This window comes from Drosophila virilis, chromosome 4 (assembly GCF_030788295.1).
Source record: "Drosophila virilis strain 15010-1051.87 chromosome 4, Dvir_AGI_RSII-ME, whole genome shotgun sequence".
NCBI lineage: Eukaryota > Metazoa > Arthropoda > Insecta > Diptera > Drosophilidae > Drosophila > Drosophila virilis.
This window is the reverse complement of record NC_091546.1, coordinates 2,591,086-2,609,299: the sequence shown is the minus strand read 5'-3', so window position 1 is coordinate 2,609,299 and position 18,214 is coordinate 2,591,086. Positions and strand designations below refer to the sequence as shown.

At 41.3% G+C, this 18,214-nt stretch overlaps 2 protein-coding genes and 1 long non-coding RNA gene across 4 annotated transcripts in view; 1 reads left to right on the top strand and 2 right to left on the bottom strand.

Annotated features, from left to right (window-relative positions):
• IA-2 (tyrosine phosphatase IA-2) overlaps positions 1 to 18,214 on the top strand; it is a 71,106-nt gene that overhangs the window by 25,313 nt on the left and 27,579 nt on the right. The window contains exons 1-2 of one of the 2 annotated variants that reach the window (XM_002059243.4): positions 1,833 to 2,110; positions 13,732 to 14,238. In XM_002059243.4, coding sequence (XP_002059279.3) covers positions 2,059 to 2,110; positions 13,732 to 14,238 — 559 coding nt within the window. In that variant the 5' untranslated portion in view covers positions 1,833 to 2,058. Of the gene's footprint in view, positions 1 to 1,832; positions 2,111 to 13,731; positions 14,239 to 18,214 lie in introns of those variants that run through there. The other variant, XM_032438001.2, reaches the window with a different exon arrangement.
• Positions 1 to 18,214, bottom strand: part of LOC116651526 (uncharacterized) — a 54,856-nt gene that overhangs the window by 19,332 nt on the left and 17,310 nt on the right. The gene's annotated exons all lie outside the window — the stretch shown is intronic.
• On the bottom strand, positions 6,766 to 8,193 carry gNacalpha (germinal nascent polypeptide-associated complex alpha subunit). Its single transcript, XM_002059244.4, has 2 exons — positions 8,049 to 8,193; positions 6,766 to 7,958 (listed from the first exon to the last, which is right to left on the bottom strand). The coding sequence occupies exon 2, from the start codon at positions 7,893 to 7,895 to the stop codon at positions 6,975 to 6,977; it is 921 nt and encodes a 306-aa protein (XP_002059280.2). The 5' UTR covers positions 7,896 to 7,958; positions 8,049 to 8,193; the 3' UTR covers positions 6,766 to 6,974.

Sequence of the window (18,214 nt, the reverse complement as noted above, 5' to 3'; positions counted from 1 at the left end):
GCCGAGATATTCCACAAAATAATGAAAAATGGTTGACTTTACAAACACATCGTTTTTTGGTCAACAACTTTTTTGAACCCACCGTTTTTTAAATTGTTTAAGTGCCAATTGAAAGTAGGGATCCCTACGAATTAAAAAATGTATAAAATTTAAAAATCGGACGATATTTACCCGAGATATTAAAAGAAAATTATCAAAAAAGTTTCGATTTTCGAGCCGACCTCCGATATTGTAAAAAACGTGATGTAACCCCTTGCTTTTTTGTTGATTTGGGTCAAAATTTAGATTTTCAGCCCTTTGATGCCAATCGATAGTACTGATCGTTACGAGTCTTAAATGGTATAAAATTCAATAATCGGACATTATTTGGGCGAGATATTCCACAAAATCATGAAAAATGGTTGACTTTACAAACACATCGTTTTTTGGTCAACAACTTTTTTGAACCCACGAAGTTAAGGTTTTAAACATTTACTTCATTACCATTGACTGAATACCCAGTTTGTCTGTATTGCGCGTCTGTCTATTGTTTAATGAACAGCACAAGCTGTTGCCTGAAACAATAATTTATTGCCTGATATGGCAACTCTGCCCGCACCCATAACATATATATGTTTGTGTATACAACGGCCGTTCAAGCTGCTCCCGCCGCACCTTGTGCCCTCTCCTTGACTCTGGCGGTATTATTAATGAACCTGAAGGCAGCAGACGTTGCTTGCAATTAATTTTAGAGCTGAACAAATATTAATCATAATTCGCGCACGTTTTCAAAGTCTGGCAATATCCTTTGGCCGTACCTCTAAATGGATGTGCGAGTCGTTGGAGTCTGGATTGCATTCGAATTGGAATAAAATGGCGTCAGATTGTGCTTCAGAAAACCTCAGCAAAGGTTATATCCATTTACCTAATTTGTTTTGAATTGAGGCCTTAAACTAACCCTAAACTAGTTGCTCCTCCTTGGTTACAGGTGTAATGTCGCTTCCGTCACATAAGCAGTATGTATGTGAGTCAAGTTCATTCATAAAAGGCAGCCGAAAAAATCAATTCTGGGTTTGGGTTCGGGGTTGAGGTTAGGGGCATTCCCTACGCAGGCGCTGCCTAAAAATAGCAGCCAAAATTTTAAAAAAGGGATCAAGTTTATAAAGTTTTGCCAAAACAAGCGGGACAAGTAGGGGAAATGGTGGGTTGGGGGAGGGGGAGGGGGGTGTACTAGTTTATGGTAGGCAGCTTAAAGACTGACTTGGCATTTGCGTTAAAAGCAAAAGTTGCGGTAAAATTTTGTTGAAAACTGTAAAAGAAAACGTGGCCAAATATAAAGAGGCGCGAGAGTGGGCGGAGCGAAGGCGGGCGAGCGGGCGGTAGGCAACCAGAATGTTCGCGCTGTTGCTATTTTTGGAACGAAACGCAAAAAGAGCGCAAGCTAAGTAACAGAGAGAGAGAGAGAGGGGGAGAGAGGGAGAGAGAAAGAGAGAGGGGGATAGAGAAAGAGAGGGAGAGAGCGGGTCTCACACTGACAACGTTGCTGTAGGCGCCTGGCCGCCTCCCACGCCGCCCCGCAGCCAAGCCACAACGCATTGCGTGGGCTTGAAAAGTTGCACGAAGCAAAAGCTTTAAGCGTAGGCGTCGCTGTCGACGCAACAGGAGCAGCAGCAGCAAAAGCTTTGCAACGAAAGCTTTGCGAACACAATATTACCCCAGGCGCGCAGCTGGAAAGCTGGAAAGCGCAGCTTCGGCACACGACAACGCCGTCGTCGCTGTCGTCGTCGGGCTTCGGGCGCTGCGCTCGGCTGGCGTGTGCGTCTACCTGATGCTCGACGTCGAGCTGCCGAGTTCAGTTCAACCTGGCGAGCGCAGCGTGGTGAACGCTGCGCAATGTGTTGAGCGGTTAAATAAGAAAAGTGACACCTACAACAAGTAGGAAAAATCCCAGCTAGTGTTCTGCGCCAGCCGTTCGAGTGTTGCCAAGCGCCAGTGTGGCCAGCTCTGTTCCTGCTGCTGCTGCTGCTGCTGCCGCTGCCGCGTGGCATTTTGAGTACAACATATGGCAGAACAGCATCGATGCCAAAATGCAGCGCGCTTATCATGAGACCATTGCGCACCAGCAACTGTGGTAAGTCACGGGGAAAAGCTGGGCAGAAAAAGTAAGGAAAACTTAAAGGAAAACTAAAAAAGAAAAACTCAAGTCCAAAAACTTTGCAAATTTTGTTCAAAGTTTTTGCTTTTTCCTTAACTTTACTTTACTTTACTTTTGTTATATTTTTCTCTCTGTTTTGTGGGCCTCCGCTCACTTAGAGGAGATTTTAAGGGCTTTTACGCTGAAAAGTATGCAGCATTTTTGTTTTTTTGTTCATGTTAATTTGCGAGTCGCCATTTTGTGCGATCGCCTGAAAAGTATGCAATGGCACTTTTACAATGAAAAAAAAAAAACTTGATTATGCGGTTGAAATCCAATTAAAATGCAAATAAATTCCATTTAATTATATAATTAGCTTTTACTTGTGCTGCAATTTTCGCTGTGAAAATTGTGAAATAGCTTGGAAAATTCACGCATATGTGCACCAATCAATATTATTCATAAATTAATGATAAAATTACGCATTCATTATATAAATATGACAGCAAGAATACACACATACACATATATATATACATAAAAATTCCCCCATTCGCATTAAATGTAACATGTATCAATTTCCTGTTATCAACCAGATAAGAAACAGCTATAGATACACGCGCTACAGGTACAGATACAGATACACACACAAAGGTGCTATGCAACTGTGGGTATCGTTTACAGAGTGGAAATCGCCCCATCCCCCTCCCCCTACACCAACTGCTCTCCAAGCCCGCCCGCCCCCAACTGTTGTGCAAACTGCGCAAATGGTGATTTTTGTTGTTTTTCTTTTTTTTTTTTTTTTTGGAAAACATCGAACGTTGATTTCCAATTGATATGCAATTTTCCTGCTGCGTCAGATACAGGCACACGCATAGATACGCAGTTACAGATACAGAAACAGATACATATATGAAAATTCACAGGCCTGTCGTCGGCTACATTAATATGATTATCAGCAGACAGCGGGAATAATAAATCTGACATTGCTTTTCATATATGAATTCATTAAAGTTTTCTAGGAAAATGCATACACAATTTTCCCAATGAATTCGGAGGCGTGTGCTGCGTGGGGGCTGCATGGGGCACCCTTTGATTGCAGTTGCCCAGGACAACAGCAACGGGAGCTTTCCCAGGACTCGGCTGCTTTGTAAGCAGCTTTGCCAGCGACCAAAGCGAATCCTATCCTATTCATTGGCGCAGGATGTGCACAATTTCCATGCACTTTTCTCTCAAATTCAACATTTTTTTTCCCAAGCTGCTTGCTTCTAATTTGGGAATGTGAGCGGAGGACGAGGGGGCAGCGCATAACAGAATACAACTAGAAAACTGAAAAACCGAAATACTCGGAAACAGCTTAAAAAGCAACTTAAAATGTTTAAGCCAAATAGTACGCTCCGTTAGCTGAAAGACGTAAAAGCGTAAAAGTTTTCCAAATCAGCTTATTAGGTTTATGGTGCTCAGTTCCCTTTCCCTTCATTCCCATTACTTTTACAATTTAAAACCTTTCAATTTGCAAAATGTTTTTACAATTTTCCGAACAGGCAAAACTTGCAAAGTTAAACAAAAGTCAAGCAGCGCACTTTATGCAGCGGATGTGTTTTTTCTTCTACTTCCCTTCCTGCCATGTAATGAACGTAGATATGTCGGAGGAGTTATGAATATTCTTGAATATCTTGTTCATATCATGCTTAAATGTTGTTTTTCATTCGGTATTCAATTTGCAATCGTTCAAAATCGATAAGTATCGATACTATGAGGTTGTAAGAACTGTTCTAGAAGTGCAAAACTGAATCAATACTTAAATATTGTACTGCTTTCGATATCCAAGTTGAGCAAGAAAATTATGTTATAAGGGACCCTTTTGTTAATTTCGAATCAAAGTAAACTAAAGGGCGGACCTAGAGGGATTACCTCATGCGGCGTGCATGCTGCACACTGACAAAATGTGTTGTAAAACAGCTGGAGCCAGCCCGCCCGCCATTTCTTTAGGGCCGGGCCGGAACGCACACAAATCATATCCAATTGCCACATTGAGCTGGCGGAAAGAGCTTATCTAATTGCTTTTCATTTTTCGCTCGGAACGGAAATACCTTCTTCTAACATATACTTGTGCATATATTTGTATATTTATAGAAATAAAATTCAGATAAAGGTAATTTGTTATGCCACAAAACATTGACCGGATGTTGCCCTAAATAGCCCTCCGATTCAAACTCGAAATTCGCTTAGCTGTCTTTGTTTGGTCGAGTGCTCGATATGCACAATAATGTGGCACAGAAGAGCTCTAAAGTGCCAGGTGCGATATCCGCCGCACTTCAGGCTCAACTGTGCGAAATGTGACCCGACGGCAACTAAGCAGTAAACGAATATTGAAATATACTGAACCGACGTCAAGTGATGAACTGCCTGCTCAGTAGAGCCCATTAAAATGTTAGATGAATGCGTACACTTAGAGAAAAACGATGTACAAATCGAATTTTAGCCCTACTATATGCTGGGCTCTCGTATTAGTCTAATTAAAACCTCATGTTTATTTTACAAAAAACGAATCAAATTAAGTGAAGAATTTCCCCTACTTCATATGCACTGAATTTTGAGACTTTTTCGGGCTTAAGAGCAACAATTTTTGCCTGCTCAGGAAATTTCTACTTTTGAAAACCAAATTGGTTTATTCGCTGAGTGTACTGTCCAGCCCCGCCCACACGTCCCTCAACACGCCCACACGGCCGCCTGTTGTCAGTTCTGGTTTCATGCTCGGACGCACAACAACTGACAGCCGCAAGCTGGTGGTCCGGTCCAGGCAGGAGGCACAAGACAAAATCCTTTGTGGCTTTTGGTCAAGAAATGCGCAACGAAATCAACTTGAAAGCGTTGAAAATCTGATTCCAAAAATCTGCAAAAAAAAACTCCACGTAAAGCGCACAACAACAGCCCAAGTCTCAAAGGCAGCAAATATTTCAAAGAAAATAAGCCGCAAAATAAAACAAAAATTTTCACCAACAAAACTTGAAATTCTTTGGCCGGAGCCGCGCCTCCTCACGCCCAACCCCCCACCAGACTTTCTGGCTACTTAAGCTGTTTACTCAACCGTAAGACGTACCTGGCCATGTGGCCAGGTGATGCCAGCTGCCACGAAATGCCATCTGCCCCACTTTGTGGCACGGAGCTGTCAATTGATTTCGTATTGCGAACGCGTCCACCGAACTCTGATTAAAACTCTGCGCACCTAACTTAATCAATTTCCGTTTCAATTTACGCGCGACTAGCAATAGAATACAAACTGTTTGTTTGATATGATTCTGTACAAGTTTTAAAAGTTGTTATAGGCAGTGGGAGGTTTTCGTATAAAGAGTAGCATAATAATCTTGTCTAACCTTCTATTGAACCCCTGCGAGCTCAATAAGTATCAGGGACGAGAGAAATTTGTGGCTGTTTGAAATTTTGCAATAATTTTCAATTTCTTTATTCATGGATTGAGTCTGTTATAGTACGCAAAGCAGAAAGACAAAACTAATTTAGTTTGGGTGCACTTTGAGAGGCTTTGTATCTGCCTTATTATCTTATCACAAGACTCTTATTATTATTATCATAATTATTATTATTATAATTAATATAATATATGTATATTTATTTGATTTTTATTGATTTGTTTAATGAAACTTTTTGCTTCGATTTTTGGTGCGTGATTATAAATACATCTCCCACTTATAATCTCAGGTGTATCTTTAAGCAGGTATTATTTTTGATAATTTTCGCGTTCGAAATTGTTGGGTCGTGTCCGTGGGTTGGGCAGGGGTCTTGCGAGTCTTGCCGCAAATGGGAAAACTAAAGACCACTTTACGGCTGCTGGCGACAGCTGCAAATTGAATGAAATTAAGCCGAAAGTTAGAGCCCGCCATTTATTAAGTGGCTTTGCAGGACGACTGCCTGGCGACAGGATGTCAAAAGAAGCAACAGCAGCAGCAGCCGTCCGCCAACAAAAGCCATTTTAATTGAATGAAGTCCTTTTGAATGCCACCAGCACCTGGCAACAGCAACAAAAACAACAACGTCAGCCAACTGGAAAGCTGATTACTTACACACTGCCACAAACAATGCAAATTTGCATGTGATAAAAGCTCTACTGCGGCAAAATTCGCATAGATAAATACTTAGTTGGAAAACTGGAGTCGAAGCCGAGCAACCGGACCGAGTCAGGAAAAGCGCAAAGATGACAGCTTCACAATTGAAAAAGCAGAAAGAAATTACATTTGAAAAAAAAGTTCATTTATGAGTTAAACGCATTTAACTCAACTTTAAAGCCACACTCATCCACCCATTTTCCGCCCGGGGAAACATTTAAATATTTCTCTTTTGGCGAAATGCATTTGAGCTTTCAGCGAATCAAGTTTCGAATAAGAATTTTAAAGGCCAGATAGTCTTAAGAAATATCCTATAAAATACTAACTTTTCCATCTTGGTGACTTTAAAAACTAAATCTATGTAGGTTCTCTAGGTACCAAGACCACACCAAATAATCTCGCTTTCTGTTAGCAAGAGCTAACCAACGGGTTTTCTCACACATATAAAAATCTCATAGTATAGTCACAAATACTAGATCTACAACATTTTTATAAAATTTGTGCTATATTTGTGGATAATCATAAACCGTAGACCGGCATCCATCGTATTTTTTTTTTTTTTTTGAATTTTTATCCGTTCAGATACGACAAATATGAAAAATTTCCCTTGCAAATATAATTGAATATTGATAAAAAATTTGAAAACTTGTCGACCCGATCCGACTCTTCGATTACTTCACTATAACAATAACACACTGGAGAGCTGGAATGTGTTACTCCCCAAATTTAGTGGCCTTCTAGATGTCGACTCCCACAGTTAGCTCCATGATGGCATTGACCACATCGCTCTTGTGCTTGATCAGCGCCTTGATGGCCGTTTGGCGCGTGCAGCCGGCCTGCATTTGCACCAGCTCGATATCCTTCTCGTCCAGAGCATTGCCGAGTGCATCAATGTCGACGTCCACATCCTCGTCCTCATTGGTGGCCAGCAGCGGATCTCTGGCATCGTTGACCAGCTGCGGTGCACGCACATTCACATCGTTGATGTAGCGCTCGGCTGCCTGGGCGGCGGCTGCGTTTGAGGTATTCTCGATGCGCACCTCACCGAAGCAGATGAGGGTCTTGCTGTTGGGGCACTTGTACACCTCCGGCTGGTCGATGCAGAGCAGCACGTTCTTGGCCTTGCGCATGGTCACACGCGAAACATTGGCCACCGGCTCCAGGTCCAGTTTCATGAGCAGGCGACGCGCCTTCTTCTCGCCGCGCGAATATTTTGGCGCCGAGAGCAGTTCGGCGGGCACATCCGTTGACGGCTTCTGCTGTCGCTGCGGTGCCGACTGCCCTACTCCGCCTGCCGCTGCCTGTTCTTCTTCAGATGGCGCCGGATCGGGCGCATCATCGCTGTCAGAGCTGTCCGAGGCCGATGAGCCGGAGCCGGATGATGGCTGACTTTTGCGTGTGCCGCTTGGCAGCGTTTGCAAATTCTCGGCCAGGCTCATCAGATTTTGCATATTGTTATAGATGGCCCGTATGTCTGGCTTTTGGTTGCTCTCATCGCTCTTGTTCTTGTTCTTGCTACTTTTGTTGCTGTTATTTTTGTTGTCGTTGTTGTTGTTGCTGTTACTGTTGGCTTCAGCAGCTGGAGCTGACTGTGCGGCTACGCTGGCAGCGGCCTTGGCGGCTGCAGCTGCCTTCTTCATCTTTTGTTTTTTGCCCATTTTCAAGCTCTTTTCTTTTTAGCAGAAATTCCAAATAGTTTTCGCCTCACAAATATTGACGAGCTGCAATTTATTTCAACAAAGTTCCGTTCACAAATTTTAATAATTTTTATTATTTTCTTTTTCTCCCGTCAATTCGGAAAATTCACTTGCCTTTGGGAGACGTCAACGCTTTTCGTAAGTTTCGATTACAAGAGAAAAGGGCTCACTTAGTGCGTTAAGTTGGCTGCGTTGGCGGCAGTGTTGTAAGTGTGCGACGCTTGAACAGTGTTGGTAAAAAATTATAAAAATGCCTCGATCTGCCACGATTGTCACTCGAAAATAAAATGTATTTGTCACCAACAATTGAAGGAAAAAATACTGTTTTCACAGCAAAAAGTTACTTAGAAGTTTAGTTCTTTTTTTTATAGTTCAACATATATATTACATGTTCCATTTGACAATAGTATAGGTACTCGCGTCTAAATTTGCTTAGAAAAATTGAAGAGTACTAGATACTTTACTTTAAATATTTTGACTAATTGGAGTTAAACAATGTTGTGAATTGTGGCGTATTCTTTGTCCGGCTTTAATACAACGTTAAGAAACATTTTCTTTTTCTATTAAGTCAATGGTTATTTTCTCCTAAATTCCACTATACATAGATCATCTTATGATGGTGCCCAAATAGACATCGCTGATATTCAGTGTCCAGAATAAGTTTCAGTTAAGGAAAACCATATCATAATTGAATTCTTATTTTTTGCGCACTTTCCTTCAACTCAATTACTTAACCCTTCACTTTTTATTGGGACCATATGCCGAGGTCAGTGTTGGAAAACGCATAAAACGTTCCGTACCAAATATCGAGTGCAAAAAAGTAATCATTCTTAGCATTTTGTTTGCCTAATTGGATTAAAAGTTTTGCATCTGCATTTGACAGCGAATACATGAAATTTGTAGAACCAAATCCAATAAAATTTGCGGCTATCGCAGCGAATTTGATTGAAATTGATGATTGAGCCAAAATATGCAAGGCGAGGACACGTTGCCACTGCAAGAAGCCAATTGCAAGCAGTAGAAAACGGAAAGTGGAAAGGGAAAATGCTGCTCGTGACAAAAGGGAGACTGACTCGCTGTGTTTGGTAGAGGCGTTCCGAGGGACGGAGGGGTCGCTTTAGAGGTGCATTCTGCAAGTTGAGTGCGAATTTAATGCGCGTCGCTTCGGGGCGCAATATGCGCGGATAAAAGCCAAACGGATGTGACTAGAAAGGCAATGGGTTTGCCAAGCGGTGCTCGGGGGAGAGGGGGTCGGGCCGTTGCACATTGTGCGGACGGAAGTGGAGCGCACAATGCACAAAAAGGCGAAAACCAAGCCAAGCTGTATGGCAGCCGGTTGACAAGCGCAACAAATGTATTTTAAAGTAATTTCCTTGCATTTTAATTGCAGCAGCGCTTGCAACGAGGCGTGTGCGGCATAAGCAGGGGCAGAGGGGGGGTTGGGAATGCCCTCTGTTCACTACCCAAAAAAAAAATAATGCAAAAACAAACAAGCCCATCCTGCCAGCTGCTCTGGTAACTGCGGTTTTTTTTGTGGCATGCTAGAATATAAGAGATTAAAGGGGAACTAGCGCACTTGCTAACTGCTTCAGATAGAGGAGGAAAGGGAAGCGATGTCATTGTGACATTGTGTGCATTTTTGTATGCAACTGGCTAAAAGCCGCACATTCACTTAATTAAAAAATGGTCGCGACCTATTAGGCGCCGCGGCACCTACTTCACTTGTTGCCGCGGCACGCTTAAATATTTTTTTTTTAATGTAAGATATGCAAATAGGTTTTCTTGGGCTTGTCTAATTAAATTGCTGCATGTTCTTTAGAGCTTATTTCTTTAAATGAAGCTTTCGCAAGCTTAAAGCATAATTAATTGCAACTAATTAAATTAAGATCAGTTAAAGTGCTTTACAATCAGGTAAACAGGGGATTAAAAGCGAGCTTTCTAATCCCTTTCTCTAAAGAAGCTTTCAAAGCTCGTCAAAGCTTGGTGTTTGATTTATGGTACTTTTGTATATCCACCCATAAAATTAGTTTTAAACGCCCTTTTAAGTTTCACGCAGCGTCAAAAGCTCTGAAAGCTTGAATCTTAGCTGATTGTATAAATTTTTGTTCATTATTTTTACATAGGATGCACATAGGTGTGAAGTATATTTGAAAGCTCATTAAAGCCTTAAGCTTCAATAGCTTGTCCTTAAGTAGAGGATTATATACTGATTTACTCTATAAGCTCATGCAAGTTTAAAGCTTTAAAAGTAAGTTATTTCTTCTGTACTTGCAATTGAAGAAAATAGCTATAAAATAAATTGCAGTTAATAATATTTAATAAAACTGCCTTTTTTTTTTTAAACTTTCCTAAAACTTACTTAAATACTTTGCATTTTGTGGAAAGCAATCAAATCGAATGATGAGTTCTCCACCATATCAAATAAAGCTTAAGCAGTTTTTAATGGATGAGTGCTTAGCAAATGGATGTTGAGTTTATTTATGGTCTCCGGCAAGGCCAGGGTCGGCACTTGGTTGTTTTTATAGCTCTGGCACTTTGTTTGTGTTTGTCTGTGTGTTTACGTATTTTTACTTTTTTATTATGATTTTTTTCTATTTATTTTCCTTGTTGCATTCGCTGATGCGTTTTTAATTGCACGACATTTTTAATTAAAGCGAATGACAAGGGAAAGCGGCGGGCATTACAAAGTGAAATACTGAACGTTTTGCAATTATTAGAGTTGATTGCCAGGTCGACTGCATAAATTAACAAACAGGAAAAGGAAATGGAAAAGACAGAAGAAAGTCGCATAGATGCCGCTGTCCGCTGACGTCAGTCGATTAAATTGAATCCTAGTGGGCAGCTAATCAAATATTCCCTTTACGGGCAATAAATTTATATATATTAGTGGGCAATATTATAAAGAGCTTAACTAACTTTTCTTTGGCCAACAACTTTGCCCGCGGGCCTTTTAGGTGGGCGTTGGGAAAACTTTGGGATCGGCACGTTCGAGCGATGATTAATTATGCCGCCGCATATGTTGCAATGTCATGCGACATTGGGACGCCGTGGGCTCGTTCAACTTATTGAAGCTTAGTTCTGTTTAGTTTTTGCACAGCCAGCGGTAACGGGCGGCGCATGAAAAATGAATCGAAATGCCCAAGACGCAGCCAATGGCAAAAGGAATTCGAGTCACCGCCAGGTCCTGGTCCTGGGGAATAACTATGTCAAGGCAATATAGCCCTGTCCGGGACAACGAATCTGTGGACACATTAATCATCCAGCTTATGCGAAATGATTGCATACACATGATCCGACAGCGACCAGATACACATACCTACATACCATATATACATAAATGTAAACTCAGTCAAAGGGTTTGACTTGTGTGTCAACAAGAAAGGTCCACAAATAAACTTGAATTTAATCTGAGAACTTCGAGTATTTGCCAGTAGCAAATAGCAAACAGAATATGTAATTACGAGTGTATTCATTTTATTCGCTTTCACTCAATTTTCAGCTGGCGCGGAGGCAAACAACTGAACTTTGCTGGCATCTACTTATTAACTTAAATACTGTTATACAAATGGGCTTTCACTTTGATTTCAATCAGAAGTGCCTTTGTTTTCTAATTTAAAATCTGTTCATTTAAAATACATACATACCCACACCCGTACATATAAACATGCATAATTTCACACATATATACATACATGCATACCTCATCCTCCTGCTCCTCCGCCATGCTTCTCCGGACCTCTGCTTCCAGCGTTGAAGCCGCCTACGCCTAATTCATGGGTGAAGCCTGCAATCCTTACTCACATTTTTGAGAATACGTTTTCTCATTTAAATTTGCCGCGCCATTAGACAAATTGGTCTGCTATTGGTATTTTATAACACATAAACACATTCATACATTCATTCACTCATTCATACACATATAGACACATGCATACATACATACATACATACATACATACATACATACATACATACATACATACATACATGTATACATACATGCATATATAAATACAGATATACATATCGAATCAAGTCGTTATTTATTTCTTGACCAAAATCCGCAGTTAAGAGCTTTAGAATTCCCCCCCAAAAATTTGCAAAGCCGTAAGCCATATGTACGCCAGGGGTTTTCATGTTCGGCGTGCGAATGTAAATTTTTGTTTATTTATTTTCAAGCTTATCGCTGATTTTTCGCAATTTTTCTGTAATTTCTGGGCACTTTCCTTAATTTAAGACAATTTATTAACATAATTTATTGCTCTCTGCAAAAGTATTTTCTTGATAAATCCAGCAGAACTTTAATATAATTCTCTACCTTTTGCTTTGTTTTATAAAAAGGAATTCTCCGTTTAACTACCAAAAGTGCTGTTAATTTATATTCAACATTCACTAAATTGAGGCTTTGACCTATCAGTAACTACTTATATTGGACATACCCTTATCCATTCTTAGGCAAAGTGTCAAAAAAAGGCAGCTAAACATTTGGGCTATTCCCACGCACACATTTATTTGGTCAATACAAATCTTTCCTTTGTTTATTTAATAGTTGTTCTTGCTTTTGGGGATTTTTCTGTTGGGATAGATTGACAGGTAATTGCATTTAATTCTGTTGCTTTTTGTGTCCTTCATCACTTCGTTGGCGACATTTGCCTTAAGCCCAAACAGATTTGTGTGTAGCCGAGCGACAGTTGATGAGTCCCAGTCACAGTGTTTGACAATAATACGTAATAAAGCGCGTGTTTCGTGGAAATATGTGAGCTAAAGCAAAAAAAGGGACCCAAAATAGGTGCCAATGGGGCTGGTGGAGGGGGGTGGTTCAGGTAACGACCACCTGAAGCCCGTTGAAGCGGCAAGGAAAATCAATTTCCTTTTGGGCACAGCTCCTGGCGCTTTGGCAAAAAGAAGCCTGACATTTATTACCATATAAACAGCAAGAATTATTCGTAAGAGAGCACAAAAGGAGCGGAAACTGCAGCGCAACAATGCTCAACAACTTCTTCGTCCTTCCACTTGTAGCCGAGTCGCAAGGCTGCGGATGGATTCTGTATTGTGTATATTGAGCGAAATATCGTAAATTTATATGCGTATATATATATATGGCAATGCCGGAAAAGCGAAAAGTTGTTTTCCCTCCCCCGCCACAAAATACGCTTAAATGCAATTCGAAGCCCACGCACAGTGGTACGAAAATTTCATAACCATAACTGTTGGTGGCGCTCATCAAGATGATTTTTCGTGTCATCGTGCGAATGATAAATGTTGAAAATTGTAAAGTTTTTTGCCAACATAGCGAGAATTTATCATATTTTGCCGACAGCTGGGATTCCTGTTTACAAATTATGCCACAAATGTGGGCAAAATGATAAACGCGCCGAATGAAAAGCAACTGGGCTAATGAGGCAATATCTTCGGTTAGATAAGATTCAAAAAGAATGATGGATTTTGTCCCCCCTTACATCTCACACACATTTGCAAGATTTCATCCTGGAGCTCATTTTCGTTTTGGATTGTTCATTTGTCGTGGGTGAAGTATTTATACTTAATTCAGGCCAAAAAAGAATTTGTTTATGTTAATTTGGGCCATTTATTTTCTGCTTTACTGCTCTCAATTGATTTTAGTTTTTTAATTACATTTTAGTCCCAAATTAATTGGCCTAATGCAAATCATATTAATGCCACTGTGCTCTGTGCTCAAATTTTCAATTTTCAATCAAATCCTTACACAATTTCCTCTAAGCCGAACTGCATTTAATGAAAATTTCGTTGAATCTTATATTTTACTTTTTGCTGACAGGTGGGCCGATTATCATGGCAAGCAATGTACAACAACAGCAACAACAGCGGCAGCAATATACTACAACTAGAGCGGAACAGCAGCAGCAGCAGCCAGAAACAACAACAACCGCAGCAGACAAGTGCGAGGAACAACCCGAAGGAGAATGGTCTAAGCAGCGACTGCAACAACAACAACAACAGCAACAACAACAACAAGAACAACTGCAGCAGGAAGAACAGCTACAACAACAGCAGCAACAGCAAGAACAACAGCAACAACAGTTGTCCCGGCGTGCTCAGGCGGCGTCATTGCCGTTGCAGCAACGTCGCAGCCGGCGCCGTCTACTAAACGGTAGACGGTCGGCAGCATCAACGGGGCGTGGCTGCGGCCTGAGCCGCCTATGCTGTAAGCTGGACGTACTGCGGCAATCGGCAAGGCAGCTGCAATTCGCATCCCTGGAGGCGCTGCTGCTGCTGCTGTTCCTGGCCTCGCATGGAGATACTGTACAGGCGGAGGGCAATGTTGGTAAGTACCAAAAAAACACACAGTTTTCAACACTGCCGGCGGGAGTTTGCTTTGACGTGTTGTTGTTTCTGTTTTTTTTTTTTTTACTCTCTCTGTGGCAACAACAATTTACAAGTTTAATTAAAAGTTTGACGCAAAACTAAATCTAAATGCCCCACAGAGTGAAACTCCCCCGCCTGCACCGCAGCAACCACTTCACACGTTTTTAACAAGATTTTCAATGCAAATATGTTTTTAACTAGTTGGTGCATATACCAAAACACACATGTATGTGTGTGAGTGTGTGTGTGTGAGTAGTTGGATTATGGCCATCACCTGATCATTGGGCCAGAAACCGAGGAACTACAACTGGCCAAGCGAGTTACAGTTGTTAAATCAAATTATCGTTAGCCAAAACTGAACTACCATTTTGTGTGGCACTCGCATGGCGTACAGTTCTGTCAAAACGCATTAACTGTTGTGAAATGTTACACCGCATTACGGTGCAATGCATTATTGAGTAACTCCGGTGCTTATGGTCGAATGCCTGTGAAATCCAGGATCTTAATGTGACAGCAAATAGTGAGCACATAGCGTGCTTCTTTAAGAAATGGGTTCTTGTTCATTTTGAGTGGAATAAGGGGAGCTATTCAAAAAGTAAAAGATTATTAATCTATATAAGAATACATATTCGGCTTTAAGTAACTAACTACCTAAAAAATCAAATCAAATGAGATTCATCTAAAAAATGCTTCTAAAAAAGATTTCCGGTTTCCGGTTCGACTTGCTTAAAAGTAAATGCACTTGCGATTTTCTAAAATTTTTGATTGTGTTCATAAACTTTTCACACATCTAAAAACGACTCAGTTGCAGATTGTTATGCACATGAACTAATGCGCATCAGTCTAACGTAATGCACACTTTTGCATAATGCATTGTTCAGCTTTTGTACGTGGTCCGTTTACGCAGGGCAACAACTGTTAACTGACGGCACGTGCACCTGGCCAGCTCTTGGGCTCAACTGTACTTTTCCATTAGGGCGAAAGCAACAGCAAGAGCAAGTGCAAATGAAAATGAAACTGTGTCTGGGACCTGTATCTGGATCTGCTGCTGTGCTACCCCCAAAAGGACCAACAGCTCAAAGTCCGGTAGTCATAGCAACAACCAGTTGCTGCTGCAAATTTGCAGCTTGGACGTCAGCAATCACGCAGCCCACGCAGCAATATGTGGGGTGTGTGTGAGTGGGTGTGTGTGTGTGGGTGTGTGTGTATGTGTGCATTTATGCATTGCCCTGTGCAAATATCAACAGGAGCCAGGTCCTGGGATTTATTGATTGCCAACTGCTGTCGCCAGTCTGTGTGTCGCCCACGCATCCGGTTGCCGTAGCTGCTGCTGTTGCTGCTGCTGTTGCTGCTGCTGTTGCAGACTCTTGTAGATAAATGAACTGACATTGCATGCTGTGGGCTGACTGTGCAACATACACATAAGCTCACATACTGATATAAAAGGTGGCATTGTTGTTGTTGTTGTTGTACGTGTCATGTATAAATTAGTAAGCAGGTTGCATTATCAGCAACTGCAACGGCAACGGCAACAACAGTCACAACAATAGCAACATTATCATTAGCCGTAACTAGCGCAAAGCAGCAGCACTCGAGTTTGCAACTTTTGCACTGTTTGAAGCATAAAATTTAATTAACAGCTGCTACGGATGGGTTGCAAGCGTGGCATGTTGCTGCCGCTGTTGCTGCTGCTGTTGCTGCTGCTGTTGCTGCTGCTGCTGCTAACAGTGTGACCAACAGCAGATTGAACTTTCGCCTGCCTGGCTGTCAGCCAGTGGCAACAACAACTTCATTAAACCGACAGCAAAACCAAAGGCGAAAACTTTTGCTGCCTGTCGACACGGCAGCAACTGTTGTTGCTGTAACTGTCGCTGCCGTTGTTGTTGCTGCTGCATTTATTCATTTTCATTTGAAAAGCAAATATTTGTGCGCAGCATCTTTTGCAATTGTTGTTGCTGTTGCTGCTGTTGTTGCTGCTGCTACTGCTGCTGTTGTGCATTTTCCATATTTTTTCGCAGTGCGGCACATTTAATGAAATTCCAACCCAAATTCAAATTCAAATTGAAAAACTGCAAAAAAAAAATCAAAACCAACTACAGTTTTGTTGTTCTCTCTGTCGTTCTCGCATCAATTTGTCATGAATTATTAATTAGTTCATTCGTGCAAAAATATTTCAAATTAATGCAGCGCTAATGGCATTTGCATGTCCCACTTAGCACATTGCGTATACGCCGTGTGGGGCTCCGCAAAAAAACAACATTTGCCAATTGAAAGCCACGCACGTAACCAAATCTGATTTTCAACTCTTTTCACACCCCATTTCCATTCTTTTTTTTAATCTTTGTTGCAACGTGTAGTGGGTCGAGGGAGAGGGGCGTGGCTGGCGGCGTAGGCTGCGACCACAAAGTAATTTTAAACAAAGCGCTTTGTTATTATTTTTATTGATGCGTTGCTTTCGGCCTATGATTGATTTTTATTAGAGGTGGAAATTGGTTTCTTTACGTCAAATTTCAATTTGTTTAATATACAGTAGAAAAAGAAAGCTCTTGAATTAATACAATTTTACTCTCAATCTTCTGTATATGTATCTTTCCTTATCCGAAAATTGTTTAATTTAAATATAGATAATAAGAATATTCTCAACAGAAAATTAATTACTTGACTGCATTTTTGAAAAGGCGGAGAACTAAACTGCTTTGTTAAAACACAAACATACAAACTTAAGTTTGAAAATGGCGAAAAATAAGTGAAAATGGGGATTGCTTTAATTTGTATAAGAACGAAGCAAGATAATATCATATTAAAACATGCATGCAAAACTTTCTCAACAGAAATTTTAAGTGTTTTAAACAGTAAATCGTAATAAGTAATCAAATAAATGGCACATCTGCTAGGCTAGAGCAATTGAAAGTTTTTAATTGTTTCATATCAAGCTGTCCCATGTGGGGCTTTTATTTTGCAAATAGGGCAGAGTAAAGCATTTAACTTAAGCTGAAGTCCACTTGGCTCAATTTAAAAAGTTGCGATTGCCAACTGAAAGCTAGTTAAAAGTGTGTCTAAAACTTGGTTGAGTGCCGCATTATCTGCTGCTGCTGCTGCTGCTGCTGCCGCCTGGCAACTTTGTGCGGCATCTAAATGCAACAGTTCTCTGTGTATTTTTTGTTTGTGGCAAGTTGCGGCAATTGTTGGTAATTGCGACACTTAAATTGCGCGCCGTGGCTTACCTACAAAGTGTGTGGCAAGTTTTTGGGGCTTGCCAACTTTTGCTGGCCAACCAACCGAGCGTTAGCTGAAGAGTTGCAGCTGTCGTCGAGAGGAAAAGTCGCGGCGGGCGGAAAATTTCGCGAGCGAGAATACTCGCATTTGCCGTGCCTGGCGGAAGTCGCAAATATCGTTGCACAAATGCTGCTCGATTATGCCTGCAAGCTGGGTAACAATATGTTTGCGCTGCCACGCCCACTCACTGCTTGAGGCAACAGAAAAAGGGCGGTGCAACGTTGTTGTTCCAAGTCATTTGATAGCACAGGGCACAAATTGAGTGCATTTTCATTAGTTACAAGTTGTTGCATTTAATAAATTAAATTGCCGAGGCGTGCAACAACTGGAGAGACGCCTCAAAGGCTGTGCTCTGCTGTGCTGCAATTATTTTTCATGGCTCACATTCTTCGTTAGCCTTGGCAGCAGAGGGAGGGAGTGAAAAAAAACCAGAGAGAGAGAGAGAGAGAGAGAGAGAGAGAGAGAGAGAGAGAGAGAGAGAGAGAGAGAGAGAGAGAGAGAGAGAGAGAGAGAAAGGGAGAGAGAGATGGCAAGGTTTTTTTTTGGCCATGTTAACCAGCGGCTATCATTTGAAGCACTTCAACAGATAGAAACACGCAGAAACAGTCCCAGGTACACACACACGCACACACATACACGACAACACGAAGCTTTTTGAA